This window comes from Pongo pygmaeus, chromosome 13 (genome assembly GCF_028885625.2).
Source record: "Pongo pygmaeus isolate AG05252 chromosome 13, NHGRI_mPonPyg2-v2.0_pri, whole genome shotgun sequence".
NCBI lineage: Eukaryota > Metazoa > Chordata > Mammalia > Primates > Hominidae > Pongo > Pongo pygmaeus.
The window spans coordinates 52,001,390-52,018,852 of NC_072386.2; the positions used below are offsets into that span (position 1 = coordinate 52,001,390).

Below are 17,463 nucleotides of genomic sequence, written 5' to 3' on the forward strand. Positions count from 1 at the left end.
AGCTTACTGATACTCTGTTTTTGTTTTCTTTTTTTTCTTTCTGTGTTCCATTTTGGATAATTTGTTTTTCAAGTCCATTAATCTTCTCTTCTGCAATGTCTAATCTGTTGTTAGTTCCATACAATATGTTTTTCATCTCAGACATCATAGTTTTCACCTCTAGAAGTTTAATTTCAGTCTTTTTCTAATATCTTCCATGTCTCATTTTAATATTCAAGAGAGACCCTCTACAGCTCTCTGAAGTTCTCTCTTTCTGCCACCTCTTTGGTGTCTATATTATGAACTCTAGCTGCCTTGGTTTTCCCAGATTCTCTGATTTCCATGTGCTTATCTCAGCTCAGGATGTATCTCCCCAATCCTGTGCTGCAGCCTACAAACACTCAAAATAATAAAAACTAAGGGCAGTTACAGAGAGATAATTTTGTTTCTCATCTTCAGAAATCACTGTCCCTTGTTACCTTATGTTCGTGTTTTGAATTCAAAACAGCTCTTTCGTATTTTTGTCCGTTTCCTTGGCTGTATCAGGTGGGAGGGAAAATCTGATCTGTCATTCAATCATACCCAGAAGCCAAATATCTGAAAAAGATTTCTTTCCAGACTATCTGCCCAAATAGATCATCTTTTGCTGAGAGACAGCACTAAGTGGGTAGCAGGTGTTTGTTTTTGCTTTGCATCTGACAACTGTCAACTGCTAACCCTGGGTTGCTGAGCTCTAAAATGTTAGTGAGGAGTCCATGTTTTAAATATAAGAAGTAGGTTCTAAGTTACTACTTATAAAAGTCTGACAATCTTTTAGGTATTCTATAGTGCCTGTATTCTTTAAACTACTTTTCCTTCCATTTCTCACCAGCCCAATGTAACAGAAAAATATATTTTCATTAAAAAGACAGGACTTACTAACTCCAAAGCAAATCTCTATAAGAGAGATATGGCTATTGTCACCATAAGTGATCAAATTTAGCGTCACTAATACTGAAACAACTTGACATTATTACTAAATGATACCATAGGAAGTATATATCATCACCCATGACAAAATGTGTAACCAGAATCTAGTAATACCTTTAAATATTTAGGTTAACAGGAACGTTGTTAAAATACTGATCTGCTGCAAACTGGCATCCTAAAAGGAAGCTGGCTTCTTACATGACTCTAAGGACACCAGCTATCACCTAGTGTTCAAGGCAATTAGTCTTGATAAGTGTTGGCAGATCTGGACTAGCAGACACTGGTTTGTTATGTCACACAGCTAGAATCACAAAACTTTAACCCTAACCCATGGGCATGCTAGAAGAGAGCTTGTAGTCTCCTAGCTGATGAAAACTCAGGTGACTGAAAAGTTATAAGTCAAGAGTCTACCTACATTATCCTGGGGAGGGCTAGTACTTCCCAATCATGTAGCTTATAAGCCCATAGCCTAGGGAGGAGTACTTCTTCCTGGATTCTAACACCCAGCCTTGTGCTAGCCCCAAATGCAGTAAATGGAACTGCACACTTGCCACTGCTTCTGTCTCTGTGTATTTTCTCTAAATGCTTTTCCATGCCTGATGTGTGGGCTTTCTAGTCACTTGACTGTATTGCTCAACAAGAACTAGCTTCCAGGTTAGTCATGACAGGTGTCAGATAAACTAGTTAAATGCCATCATGAGGAAACAATAAGGCAAATCTAGGATGCAGGATATTCTATAAAGAATCGACCTGGACTCAAAAAAAGTCAATGTCATGAAAATAAGAAAAGTGGTATAAGGATTATTGTAGTTAAAAGGTAACTAAAGAGAAATAATAACCAAATATAATTAATGAATCTTGACTGATTCTGGCTGGAACAAAGGAGGTATAGAAGAAATTTAGCTGGTGGCAACTGGGTTAATTTGCATATAAATTGGGTATTAGATCCTATTAGGGATTTATCATTAATTATCTCATGTGATAAAGATATTCCATTTATACAAGAGAATGTCTCCTTTCTTAGAAACCAAGAAATAAGGCAAATGTATGTCAACAGCAAAGTGGATAAATTATGCTATATTCAGACAATGGAACGTTATTTATAAACCAATTTAAAAAATGATTACAACTACTGGTAAATGACATGGATGAATCTCACAATGTTGACCGGTTACTAAGTGAGTCAAGGAGGGAATAAGAGTTGTGACTAGGAAGTAGCAGAGGCAGTTTGTGACTGGAGACCAGTAATGTTCTATTTACTGATCCAGTTGTGAAGAGATGGGTGTCTGTACTACAACGTTAAACTATGAATATCTGGATTATGTACTACTTTTTATGTATATTTTTGTTTCACAATGTGAAATAAAAAGGGTATTATAAACTTTATGCCAGTAAGTTTGAAGGTGAATAAGAAAGAAACCAATTCCTGGAAAAAAATGCAACTTGCCAAAATGACGTAGGAAGAGATACAAAATCTAAATCTTCTTAAATCTATTTTTAAAACTGGGCCGGGCCGGGTGGCTCACACCTATAATCACAGCACTTTGGGAGGCTGAGGTGGATGGATCACGAGGTCAGGAGTTTGAGACCAGCCTGACCAACACAGTGAAACCCCGTTCTACTAAAAATACAAAAATCAGCCGGGCGTGGTGGTGCATGCCTGCAATCCGAGCTACTCAGGATGCTAAGGCAGGAGAATCACTTGAACTCAGGAGGCAGAGGTTGTGGTGAGCCAAGATCACGCCCTTGCACTCTAGCCAGGGCGACAGAGCGAGACTGTCTCAAAAAATAAAATAAAATAAAATAAATATATATATATTTAAAATATATATAATATATAAAATTATATATACTTATAATCTATAAATATATATCTAAAATATATACATAATATATGTATATTTTTTTAAAAACTGAATTGAATCAGTAGTCCAAAAAAATCCCCAATAAGAAAATTCTAGGTCTAGATGGCTTCTCATTGGCAAATTCTACCAAACATTCAAAGATGAATAGAGAAGACAAGGGAATCCCTCCTTAACTTGCTTTATGAGACAGCCATAACCTTACTCAGAAGAGTAAGGAGGAAAATTATAGGTGAAATGTATTCATGAACATATATTTTAAAATTCTAAACAAAATATGACTGAATCCAATCCACAAACATTAAAAAAAAGCTTTTCCTTCTCTCTTGTGCTAAGTTAAACTTACTTGTATTTCTACATTTAACTGCTCAATGAGGATCAATGTGTTGAGAAAAAGTTGATGAGGATTTCCTACTTTACAAAGAGTTTATTAAGAGTGTAATGAAGGTGATTTATAATATGTGAATTATTTATACTAATAAAAAAATCTGGCTGGGCACGGTGGCTCACGCCTGTAATCCCAGCACTTTGGGAGGCCAAGGAGGATCACAAGGTCAGGAGATCAAGACCATCCTGGCAAACACGGTGAAATGCTTGCTCTACTAAAAAAATACAAAAAAAATTAGCTGGGCATGGTGGCGGGCACCTGCAGTCCCAGCTACTTGGGAGGCTGAGGCAGGAGAATGGCATGAACCCAGGAGGTGGAGCTTGCAGTGAGCTGAGATGGCGCCACTGCACTCCAGCCTGGGCGACAGAGCGAGACTCCATCTCAAAAAAAAAAAAAAAAACACTTTGATACTTAAATTGGGTGGTGATGATATGGCTGGAGACTATACTAGATATGTATTCTATAGAACAACCAAGTCTCATTTTGAGGGCAACATAGGATTTTATATTTAAGAAAGAGTTTAAAAAACTAAAAAGCACTATATACATTGCAAGGCATTATAACAACTAATATAATCTTTTTATTTTAGCTAAAATTTATGAGCTAAAATTTAAGCTCAACCAAGTTCAGTATTTTTGTTTTCTAACGTATCAAGTGCTTAGAACTATGGCTGGTATGTGATAGGCATACAGATACTTGAATAAATAATTGTATTCAATTTTATTTCTAAAATCTCTATTTAATAAACTAAGGCAAGAAACTGGTTTTATATGTGCACTTTAAATTTGGTTGTTAACTAAAGCACACTCACTAATTTGAAGGCATCATGAATGCTGATGTCTTAAAAATTAAGATTATTAAAAAAAATCTTCCAAATCCTCTTTTAAACAATAAAGAACCTAAACTTTAACTGATTTATTCTGTTTAACTTGTAACTCAATTTTCTACCACTGAAGAAAAAGCTAACTTTTACAAATTAACATGCTCAACCTCCAAAATCTGCCCTTTACTTTTGTTTGTTTCAATCTAATAAAATACTTTTACGTTTCATATTAAGGTTGACTGACAAATTATGATAGCATGATACAGTTTATAAGTGTGTTAGGAACATCTTATGTTTACAAAAAAAAAAAAACAGTATTTTTTGCAACAACTCTTAAAAATGCAAAAGCCTACATCAATTATACCTCACACAGCCAAATGCCATTAGTCGATACTTGTTATTTACTGCTACACACGTTCCGTCAACAACATCTTGTGGCCAAACTCCATGAAGCTGCTATAATAAAGAAAAATAGTTAAGGCTTAAAAAGTGTTTCTCCAAATTTACCATAGTCAATATAATTCTCCTTCAATAAACATACAATTTCATAATGCTTTATTTGGTTTCATCTGCAGAGGAAAATATCCCACCAGGACTACCACAATAGTCCCCCTTAAAATACTACCTAATAGTCTCCTTTAAAACCTCAAACTTCTCATGAATTGGTCTGATAAATACTCAGCTCAGTCCAGTGCTAGTTAATTTATTTAAAAAACACTAAAATATGGAAATTCATCTCCAAACTCAAAGATGACTTTCTTGTTAGAATGTAAACATTTTGACAGCGGAAACAGCATCTAGCTTGCTCACTGTAATTATTCTCATCACCTAGCACATAGTAGTATTTAACTTCTCAGTCAGTGAAAAGTAGTACATTCTGTTTGGTTTATTCTTTAGAAGCAAAATTGCTTACTATTCTCTACAATTCCCTTCTTTATAATGTAATGGTTAACAGCATGGTATCTGGAAGGCTGACAGCTCAGGACTGCTTTCACTCCTCAAAATAATTATTTGATCTTTTTTAAGCTTCAGTTTTCTTATCATATTTACCTCTCAGGGTGTTTCAAAGATTAAATGAAGATACACATGTAAACTATTTAGGACAATGCCTACCATTCAACAAGCATTCAATAAATAAATGACCTTATTAGTAAGCGTATATGCTATTTCCATATGCTATCTCCATATATAGAGAATAGATTCAGCTCAGTTGTTTGCTCTTATTTGTCAAATCACAGACATTTTAGATGATAAATTCCAAGGCAAAGGTCATAATCATTAGTTCAGTTAGCACAAAAAGTGGCACACTATAATACAGTACTTTATTTTTGGATGATCCTAATAGTAAACATTAAAGATACAATATAATCACAACTATTTGAACTAGAATCCTACAGATTTCATTTAATTCCACAATCACCTATATGATCTACTATCTAAACACAGAATCTTTGCTTTAGTAGGAATTTTATCTTTTAATTTTAATAATAAAACTGGACATTTTATGTCACAAATGGTAAAGACAGCAGTGAGCATTATTTCTCTGAACTGCTGCTTAGACTGAAATTCAGTCCTACAATAAGTATTTTCTAGGTGGTTACCATTCATCAAGCACTGCTCTAGGTGCTGAGGCTATACTAGCACACCAAAATCTCTACTTGTATCCTTGCTTTACATTTGAGTCAAGAGACAGACAAGTTAAAAAAGTATATTGAATACTGGAGGTTAAAAAATACTATACAAAAAAAATTAAGCAATGGCAGTGAAGAGGGAGTACAGGGGAAGGATGTAATATTAAACAGGTTTCCCTATAAGGATGTCTTTTGAGGAAAGTCCTCAAAGAAATAAAACAAGTGTAAAAGCCCTATTGTAGTAGCATTTCTGGCATGCTCAAAGACCAGCAAAGAAGCCTGTGTGGATAGAGTGAAGTGGATGGGTTGTGAAAGGAAAGTAGTATATGTGGTAAGAGATGTAACAGGAGGTCAGGTATTTAGGGCTTTGAAGGCCACCGTAAGAATTTTGGCTTTTTCTTCAAGTTATATAGAAGAAGAATATTAAAATTTTTTAACCTTTTCTGTCATGAATTATAATAAAGAATACATGAAAATGAAATGTACATCTCAATTAATATCACAAAGCAAACACTTGTGGAATTGCTACTCAGGCCAAGAATCATGAGTACCCAAAAGTCTCCCAATAGTGCCTTTCCCAATCACTGTATCTTCACACCCCTACAACAAAAAATATCCAGATTTACATGGTAATCACCTCCTTCTTTCTTTTAAATCATTACCACTTAAACCTGCACCCATATATACTCTAATTTAGAACTGCCTATATTATTTGCCCTTTAATTTTTACCTCAAATGGAATCATAGCATGTATTCTTTTGTGTCTAGCTGTTTTTGCTTACCATGTCTGTAAGATCTATCTGTGTTGTTGCATATAGCCTAGTTTGTTCAGGTTCATTGTAGACTTAAATATTGGGCTTAGCTCACTGGATTGCTGGCCTCCCTTAGTCTGGCAACTCTTTCCTGTCTTGTTTGCGCTCCAAGGCCTTCAAGCATATTAAAAAATATATTTTTTCTCCAGCTCTTTTAGTCCTCAGGAGGTTCTGTCCTAATAATCTAGTCCTACTGAATGAGTCTCCACAGAGGACTGACATAATCACATTTTAACACATCTGTTAAATGTCATTTAGTTATTTCCCTATTACCATTAATACATATGTACTGTTTTCTTCTAATGTGTATTTTCTATCTATACCTTATTTAGTAATGCCCATCTGCTTTTCATTAGCTTTTAAATCCTTAACTTATTAGAAAAAATTATTTAATTACATACTAATAAATGCTGAGAATATATTTTGTACTAACTCTAAAGTACTTGGAAAAGAGTCAATCCACTTTTTCAGCTCTAATATTTTTATTTCCAGTCTAAACATTTAAGTCCCAAAGATAATTACAAATATATATGCACCTTATAGGAAAAAAAAAGAGATTTTTTTTTCTAATTCATCAAAAGTTTATTTTTATTCTTATTTATGTACTGACACAGGTGATCACAAATATATTATTTAGTACCTACTATCTGAATAAAGTTGATAATGGAAGATATTAGATAGGAATATTAAAGTTGATACCAAACAGAATGACAACAATTAAAAAAGGCCATTAAAAACTTAAATTCCTTTCCAGTTAAAGAGAGTTGACTAAATATAAATATTTAGCTTCTTGGACTCCTAAAACCGTAGCTTCTACAAGAGAAAAGAGTTTTTGTTTAAAAAAACATAAAGCAGCAAAGACAAAAATAACAGGAGGCAGCATTAGAAAATTTTAGAAGCTGGAAAGCATATCAATGAGTAGAATCCTTAACTGACAGGGAAGAATGCTGAGAAACATCTAAATTTAAGTTGTAGGGTACACGAAAGGCTTGGGAATTCAGGTGTCTTTGAAAGGCTAAATTAAATGTTGTAGAAGTGGTTCAAAACCTACTTAAAGCAGCAACTAGGTCCTCCCAGAGCACTTCCCCAAAGCTGAGCAGCCAATAAATACCCCACCTCCACTCCTACGGAAAACTGGGTATTTTTCTTTGGAGAAAAACAAAACAAAACACCCCACCCCTACCACCTCCACCAGAGGCCTATGGACCACACTGAAAACAGGGATAGAAAATAAAGGTTCACATCTTGAATTTGGATCCTCTAGCTTAACTCTTCTGTAACTCAAATCCCAGAATATTGGGGTAGCCAAGTATATATCCTGTAGAAAGGATTGCAGGACTCTTTTCCAAGGAACACTGGAGACAGAGAGGGAAGGAGAGGCGAGCAGAAGGGAGGGACAGAGGGAAGGGTATGACTCTAAAGGTAGGAGGACCCCCAAGGAAATAACTCAGTCAGCTCATCCTATGGTAAAGGACATAGTAAACCAAACCAACCAAAATTCACAGTTTTCAATAAATCATTTTAATTTTAGGTCTCTGTCACAGCAGCCAAATCCATATATTAATTAGCTATTAGCTATTAAAAGATCTGACACAAATAAGAGTAAAGGGAATCTCAGGATAATTATGACAGAAGGCCAAAAAACAGCTGTGTTAAAGATTATAGTAAGCAAGCAGTCTAATTTGGAGCAGGCCAGAAGGCTCCCAGAGAAATTTCTTTAAGAAGACGAAACGGGAGGTTCCAAGATGGCCAAATAGGAACAGCTCCAGTCTACAGCTCCCAGCGTGAGTGATGCAGAGGATGGGCGATTTCTGCATTTCCAACTGAAGTACCAGGTTCATCTCACTGGGGCTTGTCAGACAGTGGGTGCAGCCCATGGAGTGTGAGCCCAAGGAGGACGGGGCATCACCTCACCCGGGAAGTACAAGGGGTCGGGGAATTCCCTTTCATAGCCAAAGGAAGCCGTGACAGTTGGTACCTGGAAAATCGGGACACTCCCACCCTAATACTGCGCTTTTCCAACGGTCTTAGCAAACGGCACACCAGGAGATTATTTCCTGTGCCTGGCTTGGAGGGTCCCATGCCCATGGAGCCTTGCTCACTGCTAGCACAGCGTCTGAGATCGAACTGCAAGACGGCAGTGAAGCTGGGGGAGGGGCATCTGCCATTGCTAAGGCTTGAATAGGTAAACAAAGTGGCAGGGAAGCTCCAACTGGGTGGAGCCCACCACATCTCAAGGAGGCCTGCCTGCCTCTGTAGACTCCACCTCTGGGGGCAGGGTATAGCTGAACAAAAGGCAGCAGACAGTTCTGCAGACGTAAATGTCCCTGTCTGAAGCTTTGAAGAGAGTAGTGGTTCACCCAGCATGGAGTCTGAGGTCTGAGAACAGACAGACTGCCTACGCAAGTGGGTCCTCGACCCATGAGTAGCCTAACTGGGAGACACCTCCCATTAGGGGACAACTGACACCTCATCCAGCCGGGTGCCCCTCTAAGACGAAGCTTCCAGAGGAAGGATCAGGCAGCAACATTTGCCGTTCTGCAATATTTGCTGTTCTGCAGCCTCCGCTGGTGATATCCAGGCAAACAGGGTCTGGAGTGGACCTCCAGCAAACTCCAACAGACCTGCAGCTGAGGGTCCTGACTGTTAGAAGGAAAACTAACAGAAAGGACATCCACACCAAAACCCCATATGTATGTCACCATCATCAAAGACCAAAGGTAGATAAAACCACAAAGATGGGGAGAAACCAGAGCAGAAAAGCTGAAAATTCTAAAAATCAGAGCGCCTCTTCTCCTCCAAAGGAACGCAGCTCCTTGACAGCAACGGAACAAAGCTCAATGGAGAATGACTTTGATGAGTTGAGAGAAGAAGGCTTCAGAAAATCATTAATAACAAACTTCTCCAAGCTAAAGAAGGATGTTCGAACCCATTGCAAACAAGGAAAAAAACCTTGAAAAAAGATTAGACAAATGGCTAACTAGAATAAACAGCATAGCGAGGACCTGAAATGACGTGATGGAGCTGAAAACCATGGCACGAGAACTACGTGATGCATGCACAAGCTTCAGTAGCCGATTTGATCGAATGATTGAAGATCAAATGAATGAAATAAAGCGAAAAGAGAAGTTTAGAGAAAAAAAGAGTAAAAAGAAATGAACAAAGCCTCCCAGAAAAATGGGACTGTGTGAAAAGACGAAATCTATGTCTGATTGGTGTACCTGAAGCTGACAGGGAGAATGGAACCAAGCTGGAAAACACTCTGCAGGATATTATCCAGGAGAACTTCCCCAATCTAGCAAGGCAGACCAACATTCAAATTCAGGAAATACAGGGAACGCCACAAAGATACTCCTCGAGAAGAGCAACTCCAAGACACATAATTGTCAGATTCACCAAAGTTGAAATGAAGGAAAAAATGTTAAGGGCAGCCAGAGAGAGAGGTCGGGTTACCCACAAAGGGAAGCCCATCAGACTAACAGTGGATCTCTCAGCAGAAACTCTAGAAGCCAGAAGACAGTGGGGGCCAATATTCAACATTCTTAAAGAAAAGACTTTTCAACCCAGAATTTCATATCCAGCCAAACTAAGCTTCATAAGTGAAGGAGAAATAAAATCCTTTACAGACAAGCAAATGCTGAGAGATTTTGTCACCAGCAAGCCTGCCTCACAAGAGCTCCTGAAGGAAGCACTAAACATGGAAAGGAACAACTGGTACCAGCCACTGCAAAAACATGCCAAATTGTAAAGACCACCAATGCTAGGAAGAAACTGCATCAACTAACGGGAAAAATAACCAGCTAACATCATAATGACAGGATCAAATTCACACATAACAATATTAACCTTAAATGTAAATGGGCTAAATGCTCCAATTAAAACACACAGACTGGCAAACTGGATAAAGTGTCAAGACCCATCATTGTGCTGTATTCTGGAGACCTATCTCACGTGCAGAGACACACACAGGCTCAAAATGAAGGGATGGAGGAAGATCAACCAAGCAAATGGAAAACAAAAAAAAACCAGGGGTTGCAATCCTAGTATCTGATAAAACAGACTTTAAACTAACAAAGATCAAAAGAGACAAAGAAGGCCACTACATAATGGTAAAGGGATCAATTCAACAAGAAGGGCTAACTATCCTAAATATATATGCACCCAGTACAGGAGCACCCAGATTCATAAAGCAAGTCCTTAGAGACGTACAAAGAGACTTAGACTCCCACACAATGATAATGGGAGACTTTAACACCCCACTGTCAACATTAGATCAATGAGACAGAAAGTTAACAAGAATATCCAGGAATTGAACTCAGCTCTGCACCAAGTGGACATAATAGACATCTACAGAACTCTCCCCCCAAATCAACAGAATATACATTCTTCTCAGCACCACATCGCACTTATTCCAAAATTGACCACATAGTTGGAAGTACTCCTCAGCAAATGTAAAAAAACAGAAATTATAACAAACTGTCTCTCAGACCACAGGGCAATCAAACTAGACTCAGGATTAAGAAATTCACTCAAAACCACTCAACTACATGAAACTGAACAACCCCTGCTCCTGAATGACTACTGGGTACATAATGAAATGAAGGCAGAAATAAAGATGTTCTTTGAAACCAATGAGAACAAAGACACAACATGCCAGAATCTCTGGGACATATTTAAAGCAGTGTGTAGAGGGAAATTTATAGTATTAAATGCCCACAACAGAAAGCAGGAAAGATCTAAAATTGACACCCTAACATGACAATTAAAAGAACTAGAGAAGCAAGAGCAAACACATTCAAAAGCTAGCAGAAGGTAAGAAATAACTAAGATCAGAGCAGAACTGAAGGAGACAGAGACACAAAAAAACCTTAAAAAAAAAAAAATCAACGAATCCAGGAGCTGGTTTTTTGGAAAGATCAAAAAAATTGATAGACCGCTAGCAAGACTAATGAAGAAGAAAACGGAGAAGAATCAAATAGACGCAATAAAAAATGATAAAGGGGATATCACCACTGATCCCACAGAAATACAAACTACCAACAGAGAATACTATAAACACCTCTACACAAATAAACTAGAAAATCTAGAAGAAATGGATAAATTCCTGGACATATACACCCTCCCAAGACTAAACCAGGAAGAAGTTGAATCCCTGAATAGACCAATAACAGGCTCTGAAATTGAGGCAATAATTAATAGCCTACCAACCAAAAAAAGTCCAGGACGAGACAGATTCACAGCCGAATTCTACCAGAGGTACAAAGAGGAGCTGGTACCATTCCTTCTGAAACTATTCCTATCAATAGAAAAAGAGGGAACCCTCCATAACTCATCTTATGAGGCCTGCATCATCCTGATACCAAAGCCTGGCAGAGACAAAAAAAGAGAATTTTAGACCAATATCCCTGATGAACATTGATGCAAAAACCACCAATAAAATACTGGCAAACTGAATCCAGCAGCACATCAAAAAGCTTATCTACCATGATCAAGTGGGCTTCATCCCTGGGATGCAAGGCTGGTTCAACATACGCAAATCAATAAACGTAAATGTAATCCAGCATATAAACAGAACCAAAGACAAAAACCACATGATTATCTCAATAAATGCAGAAAAGGCCTTCAACAAAATTCAACAGCCCTTCACGCTAAAAAGTCTCAATAAACTAGGTATTGATGGGATGTATCTCAAAATAATCAGAGCTATTTATGACAAACCTACAGCCAATATCATACTGAATGGGCAAAAACTGGAAGCATTCCCTTTGAAAACTGGCACAAGACAGGGATGCCCTCTCTCACTACTCCTATTCAACATAGTGTTGGAAGTTCTGGCCAGGGCAATGAGGCAGGAGAAGGAAATAAAGGGTATTCAATTAGGAAAAGAGGAAGTCAAATTGTCCGTTTGCAGATGACATGATTGTATATCTAGAAAACTCCACAGTCTCAGTGCAAAATCTCCTTAAGCTGATAGGCAACTTCAGCAAAGTCTCAGGATACAAAATCAATGTGCAAAAATCACAAGCATTCCTATACACCAATAACAGACAAACAGAGACCCAAATCATGAGTGAACTCCCATTCACAATTGCTTCAAAAAGAATAAAATACCTAGGAATCCAACTTACAAGGGATGTGAAGGACCTCTTCAAGGAGAACTACAAACCACTGCTCAATGAAATAAAAGAGGACACAAACAAATGGAAGAACATTCCATGCTCATGGATAGGAAGAATCAATATTGTGAAAATGGCCATACTGCCCAAGGTAATTTATAGATTCAATGCCATCCCCATCAAGCTACCAATGACTTTCTTCACAGAACTGGAAAAAACTACTTTCAAGTTCATATGGAACCAAAAAAGAGCCTGCATTGCCAAGACAATCCTAAGCCAAAAGAACAAAGCTGGAGGCATCACACTACCTGACTTCAAACTATACTACAAGGCTACAGTAACCAAAACAGCATGGTACTGGTACCAAAACAGAGATATAGACCAATGGAACAGAATAGAGCCCTCAGAAATAATACCACACATCTACAACCATCTGATCTTTGACAAACCTGAGAAAAACAAGAAATGGGGAAAGGATTCTCTATTTAATAAATGGTGCTGGGAAAACTGGCTAGCCATATGTAGAAAGCTGAAACTGGATCCCTTCCTTACACCTTATACAAAAATTAATTCAAGATGGATTAAAGACTTAAATGTTGGACCTAAAACCATAAAAACCCTACAAGAAAACCTAGACAATACCATTCAGGCCATAGGCATGGGCAAGGACTTCATGACTAAAACACCAAAAGCAATGGCAACAAAAGCCAAAATTGACAAATGGGATCTCATTAAACTCAAGAGCTTCTGCACAGCAAAAGAAACTATCATCATAGTGAACAGGCAACCTACAGAATGGGAGAAAAATTTTACAATCTACCCATCTGACAAAGGGCTAATATCCAGAATCTACAAAGAACTTAAACAAATTTACAAGAAAAAAATCAAACCACCCCATCAAAAAGTGGGCAAAGGCTATGAACAGACACTTCTCAAAAGAAGACATTTATGCAGCCAACAGACATATGAAAAAATGCTCATCATCACTGGCCATCAAAGAAATGCAAATCAAAACCACAATGAGATACTATCTCACACCAGTTAAAATGGTGATCATTAAAAAGTTAGGAAACAATAGGTCCTGGAGAGGATGTGGAGAAATAGGAACACTTTTACATTGTTGGTGGAACTGTAAACTAGTTCAACCATTGTGGAAGACAGTGTGGCGATTCTTCAAGGATCTAGAACTAGAAATACCATTTGACCCAGCGATCCTAGTACTGGGTATATACCCAAAGGATTATAAATCATGCTGCTATAAAGACACATGCACATGTATGTTTATTGTGGCACTATTCAAATAGCAAAGACTTGGTACCAAGCCAAATGTCCATCAATGACAGACTGGATAAAGAAAATGTGGTACATATACACCATGGAATACTATGCAGCCATAAAAAAGGATGAGTTCATGTCCTTTGTAGGCACATGGGTGAAGCTGGAAACCATCATTCTGAGCAAACTATCGCAAGGACAGAAAACCAAACACCGTATGTTCTCATTCATAGGTGGGAATTGAACAATGAAAACACTTGGACACAGGGTGGGGAACATCACACACCAGGGCCTGTCGTGGCATGGGGGGAGGGGGGAGGGATAGCATTAGGAGATATACCTAATGTAAATGACGAGTTAATGGGTGCAGAACACCAACATGGCACATGTGTACATATGTAACAAACCTGCACGCTGTACACACGTACCCTAGAACTTAAAAAAATAAAAATAAAAAGATACATTTAGAAATGGATCTCTGATATCACAGTGGGCTTCAGAAAACCAGTGTAAGTTCTTCCTAGTATTAAAGTCAGAAAAGTTTATATGAAGAAATATTTACATGTGCATGGAGGCTATGAACATGCATGTGGACATGTGATACATACCTATAGACCCACACATACACTGCATAGGTATACACATACACACACACACACACACACACTCTCTCTCTCTCTCTCATGTTTTTTGTAAGCTCATTCCTTCTGTAAGCCATCCTTAAGTGATACAGTTCCTCAGGGTTAAAAAAAAAAAAAAAAAAATCTCTTCCTCCATTAAATTGTTTTGTGGTACTGTGGAAAAAAAAAAAAGAAGATGAAATGGGCTGGGCACCATCGCTGATGCCTGTAATCCCAGCACATTGGGAGGCTGAGGTGAGGTGGGTGGATCACCTGAAGTCGGTAGGTCAAGACCGGCCTGACCAACAGGGAGAAACCCCATCTCTACTAAAAATACAAAATTAGCTGGGCGTGGTGGTGCATGCCTGTAATCCCAGCAACTCGGGAGGCTGAGGCAGGAGAATCGCTTGAACCTGAGAGGCGGAGGTTGTACTGAGCCGAGATTGTGCCATTGCACTCCAGTATGGACGACAAGAGCAAAATTCCGTCTCAAAAAAAAAAAAAAAAAAAAAAAAAAAAAGAAAACAAAAAAGATGAACAGAACAGCTAATATGTTTGAAAAAGCTGGGAGGATATTTACACAACTGACCGTTTGGGTTGAGTAAGAGATAAGTACACAAAAAGTAAGCAAATATAAAGAACAAGGCAATCATTAATTCCTAGCAGGAGGAAAAATCTGCAGTAAAGGAAAAATAATTATAAGATACTGACGGAGACAGGAGTCGGCCAAGGGTCCCCAGCGAAACCCCACCTTCAAGCTCAAAAAGAGCCTGAAGGCTGAAAGATGGGACTCCTTGTCCCAGATGAAACTGGTGATCCAGAGGGATAACTGCCCGTTTGCCCTTTCCTGAGTGATTCTTTCTGAATAATGCCCACAAGCGCACTAGGAGAATGGGGTTGGGCCACAGGAAGTTCACGCCTTGTTCAGTGGGTAGGACCCTGGGCTCTCCAGCGCGCGTGTGCGTGTGCGTGTGTGTGCGCGCTGGGGCTTGGTAATCAATCTGTGAAGTGGGAGCCTGTTAGCAGGACCCTGGGCTCTTCAGCGTGTGCGTGTGCGTGTGCATGCACGCGTGCTGGGGCTTGGTAATCAATCTGTGAAGTGGGAGCCTGTCTTTTTTTGCTGAGAGCTTTCTTTTAATAAATTCTGCTCTCCTCACTTTTCAGTATGTCTGCATGCCTAATCTTTCCTGGCTGTGTGACAAGAAACTGCTTTTAGCTAAACTAAGGAGCAAAAACTTATGCATCAGTACCACATGGTTTAGATACTAATGGGGCTTACATATTGATAAAAATATAAACAATTAATAGTAACCTAATCAAAATCACAATAACTATAATGGGAACGTGAGAAGAATATAAGTATGGTGGAAGCAGGAAAGAGGGAAGTAAATGGTCACTTTCCACAGTAAGAAGTCAATAAACACAGCCTAAAAACTAAAAATTAAAGGAAATATTCAGAGTAGTGGAGATTAAAATTCAAAATAATCAGTAAAGGAATAAAAAGTAGTTGCCTCCAAAAGTGGAAAATTAGGCATGAGGAGAGCAGGGAGGAGAACAGGAATCATTATTTTTCTTTAACATGTCCAAGAGAATTTTGTCTACTTATACTATTTATATGTTTGGTTTGATTAAAAAATTAACAACCCTTAAAATCTTACATGAATGATGAAAATAGAGAAGAATTTGATAACAAAGAATAAAATAAGTACACAATAACAAAAAACCCTTCAAAGTAAATAAGTCATACCTCTGCAGTAAATCTACTTGACACTGGTGTAATAAATCCAACTTTACCATCATTAAATACAACAGCAAACCCATCAAGTGTGGCACAGTATTCCATGTCTCTGATGTGTACGTCTGTGAAGCCCAGGAATGAACCTACTGATGAAAAAAATAAGCACATGAAATAGGATTAAGAATATAATAAATTACTCTCTCACCTTTTGCCAGAAAAACCTGTAAGTTTAAAAGGGTAAAAATAATGACCTAACAACCCTAAACAATTAAACTGTCCTTTCCTACTAAATGCCTCTCTCACCCCGCCTCTCATACTCTGCCCACCTCTCCCCTTGCATAAGTAATTCCAAAGAAGTGTTCATCCATAGAAGATACCAAACTAGATATCAAACGTTAAACAACTGGTTCAAACCTCATGTAGAAAGTATAGCTACCTCTAGATGACTGCAGGTCTACTGAAAAGGGTACTGTGCAAAGATTAATGGCTTTCCTTCCATTTGTCATTCCTTCCCAGTGAATAAGATGAAGAAGTCCATCAGAAGTAGCAACCAGGAGATCTTCCAACACAGACTGCAAACTGTAGGTAGAATCAATTAATTTTTAAGAGAGCATACTGGGAAAGCAATGTGTATGAATATTAAAACTGCTTTGGAGAATACTCATGCAAAAATGATCATGAAACCATTTATAAAACATCTCCATTTATCTGCAACTTTATCTATGTATATTTCAATCTAGAATCAGAAATCCTGGAAGAAATGAAAGACTATGGGCAGCCATAGTCACAAACTTGATAACTGATAAAACTAATTAAAAACTACAAATATTGAAACAGCAAATTAGAAGATGGAAACAGAAGTGATAGCAGAAAGAAAGAAAAAGAGGTAGAGAAACCATAAAATGAATAGACCCAACTAGTAACAGTATGACAATCTAGAGCCATGAAGTGTAGAGGTAACAATGCTCCGGCACTTGTCCAATAAAACTTTGAATAATGATGGAAATGTTCTGTATCTGTGCTATCTGTAAACAGTAGCTATGAGCTGTATGTGGTGACTATACACTTGAAATATGGCTAGTGCAATAAAATAACTGAAATTTTATTTACTTTTCATTAATGTAAATTTAAATAAATTCATGTGTGACTAGTGGCTACTGTATTGGAGTATAGTTCCAGGCCAATATATTTCTTAGGTATTAGCAAGTCTCACATTGTTCATTCCTTCTACAAACATTTAGTGAGCCTAT

General features: G+C 37.8%; 1 protein-coding gene across 8 annotated transcripts in view; it reads right to left on the reverse strand.

Moving 5' to 3' along the window:
- RIC1 (RIC1 homolog, RAB6A GEF complex partner 1) overlaps positions 1-17,463 on the reverse strand; it is a 181,886-nt gene that overhangs the window by 76,077 nt on the left and 88,346 nt on the right. For 6 of the 8 annotated variants that reach the window (XR_008504533.2, XR_010123300.1, XR_010123301.1 and 3 more), the window contains exons 5-7: positions 16,650-16,792; positions 16,223-16,359; positions 4,386-4,477 (exon numbers count right to left, since the gene is read on the reverse strand). Coding sequence is in view for 4 of the 8 variants with exons in the window: in XM_054500834.2 (XP_054356809.1) it covers positions 4,386-4,477; positions 16,223-16,359; positions 16,650-16,792 (372 nt within the window). In the remaining 4 variants the exon portion in view is untranslated. The remainder of the gene's footprint in view (positions 1-4,385; positions 4,478-16,222; positions 16,360-16,649; positions 16,793-17,463) is intronic. The other 2 variants (XM_054500832.2, XM_054500833.2) reach the window with 2 other exon arrangements.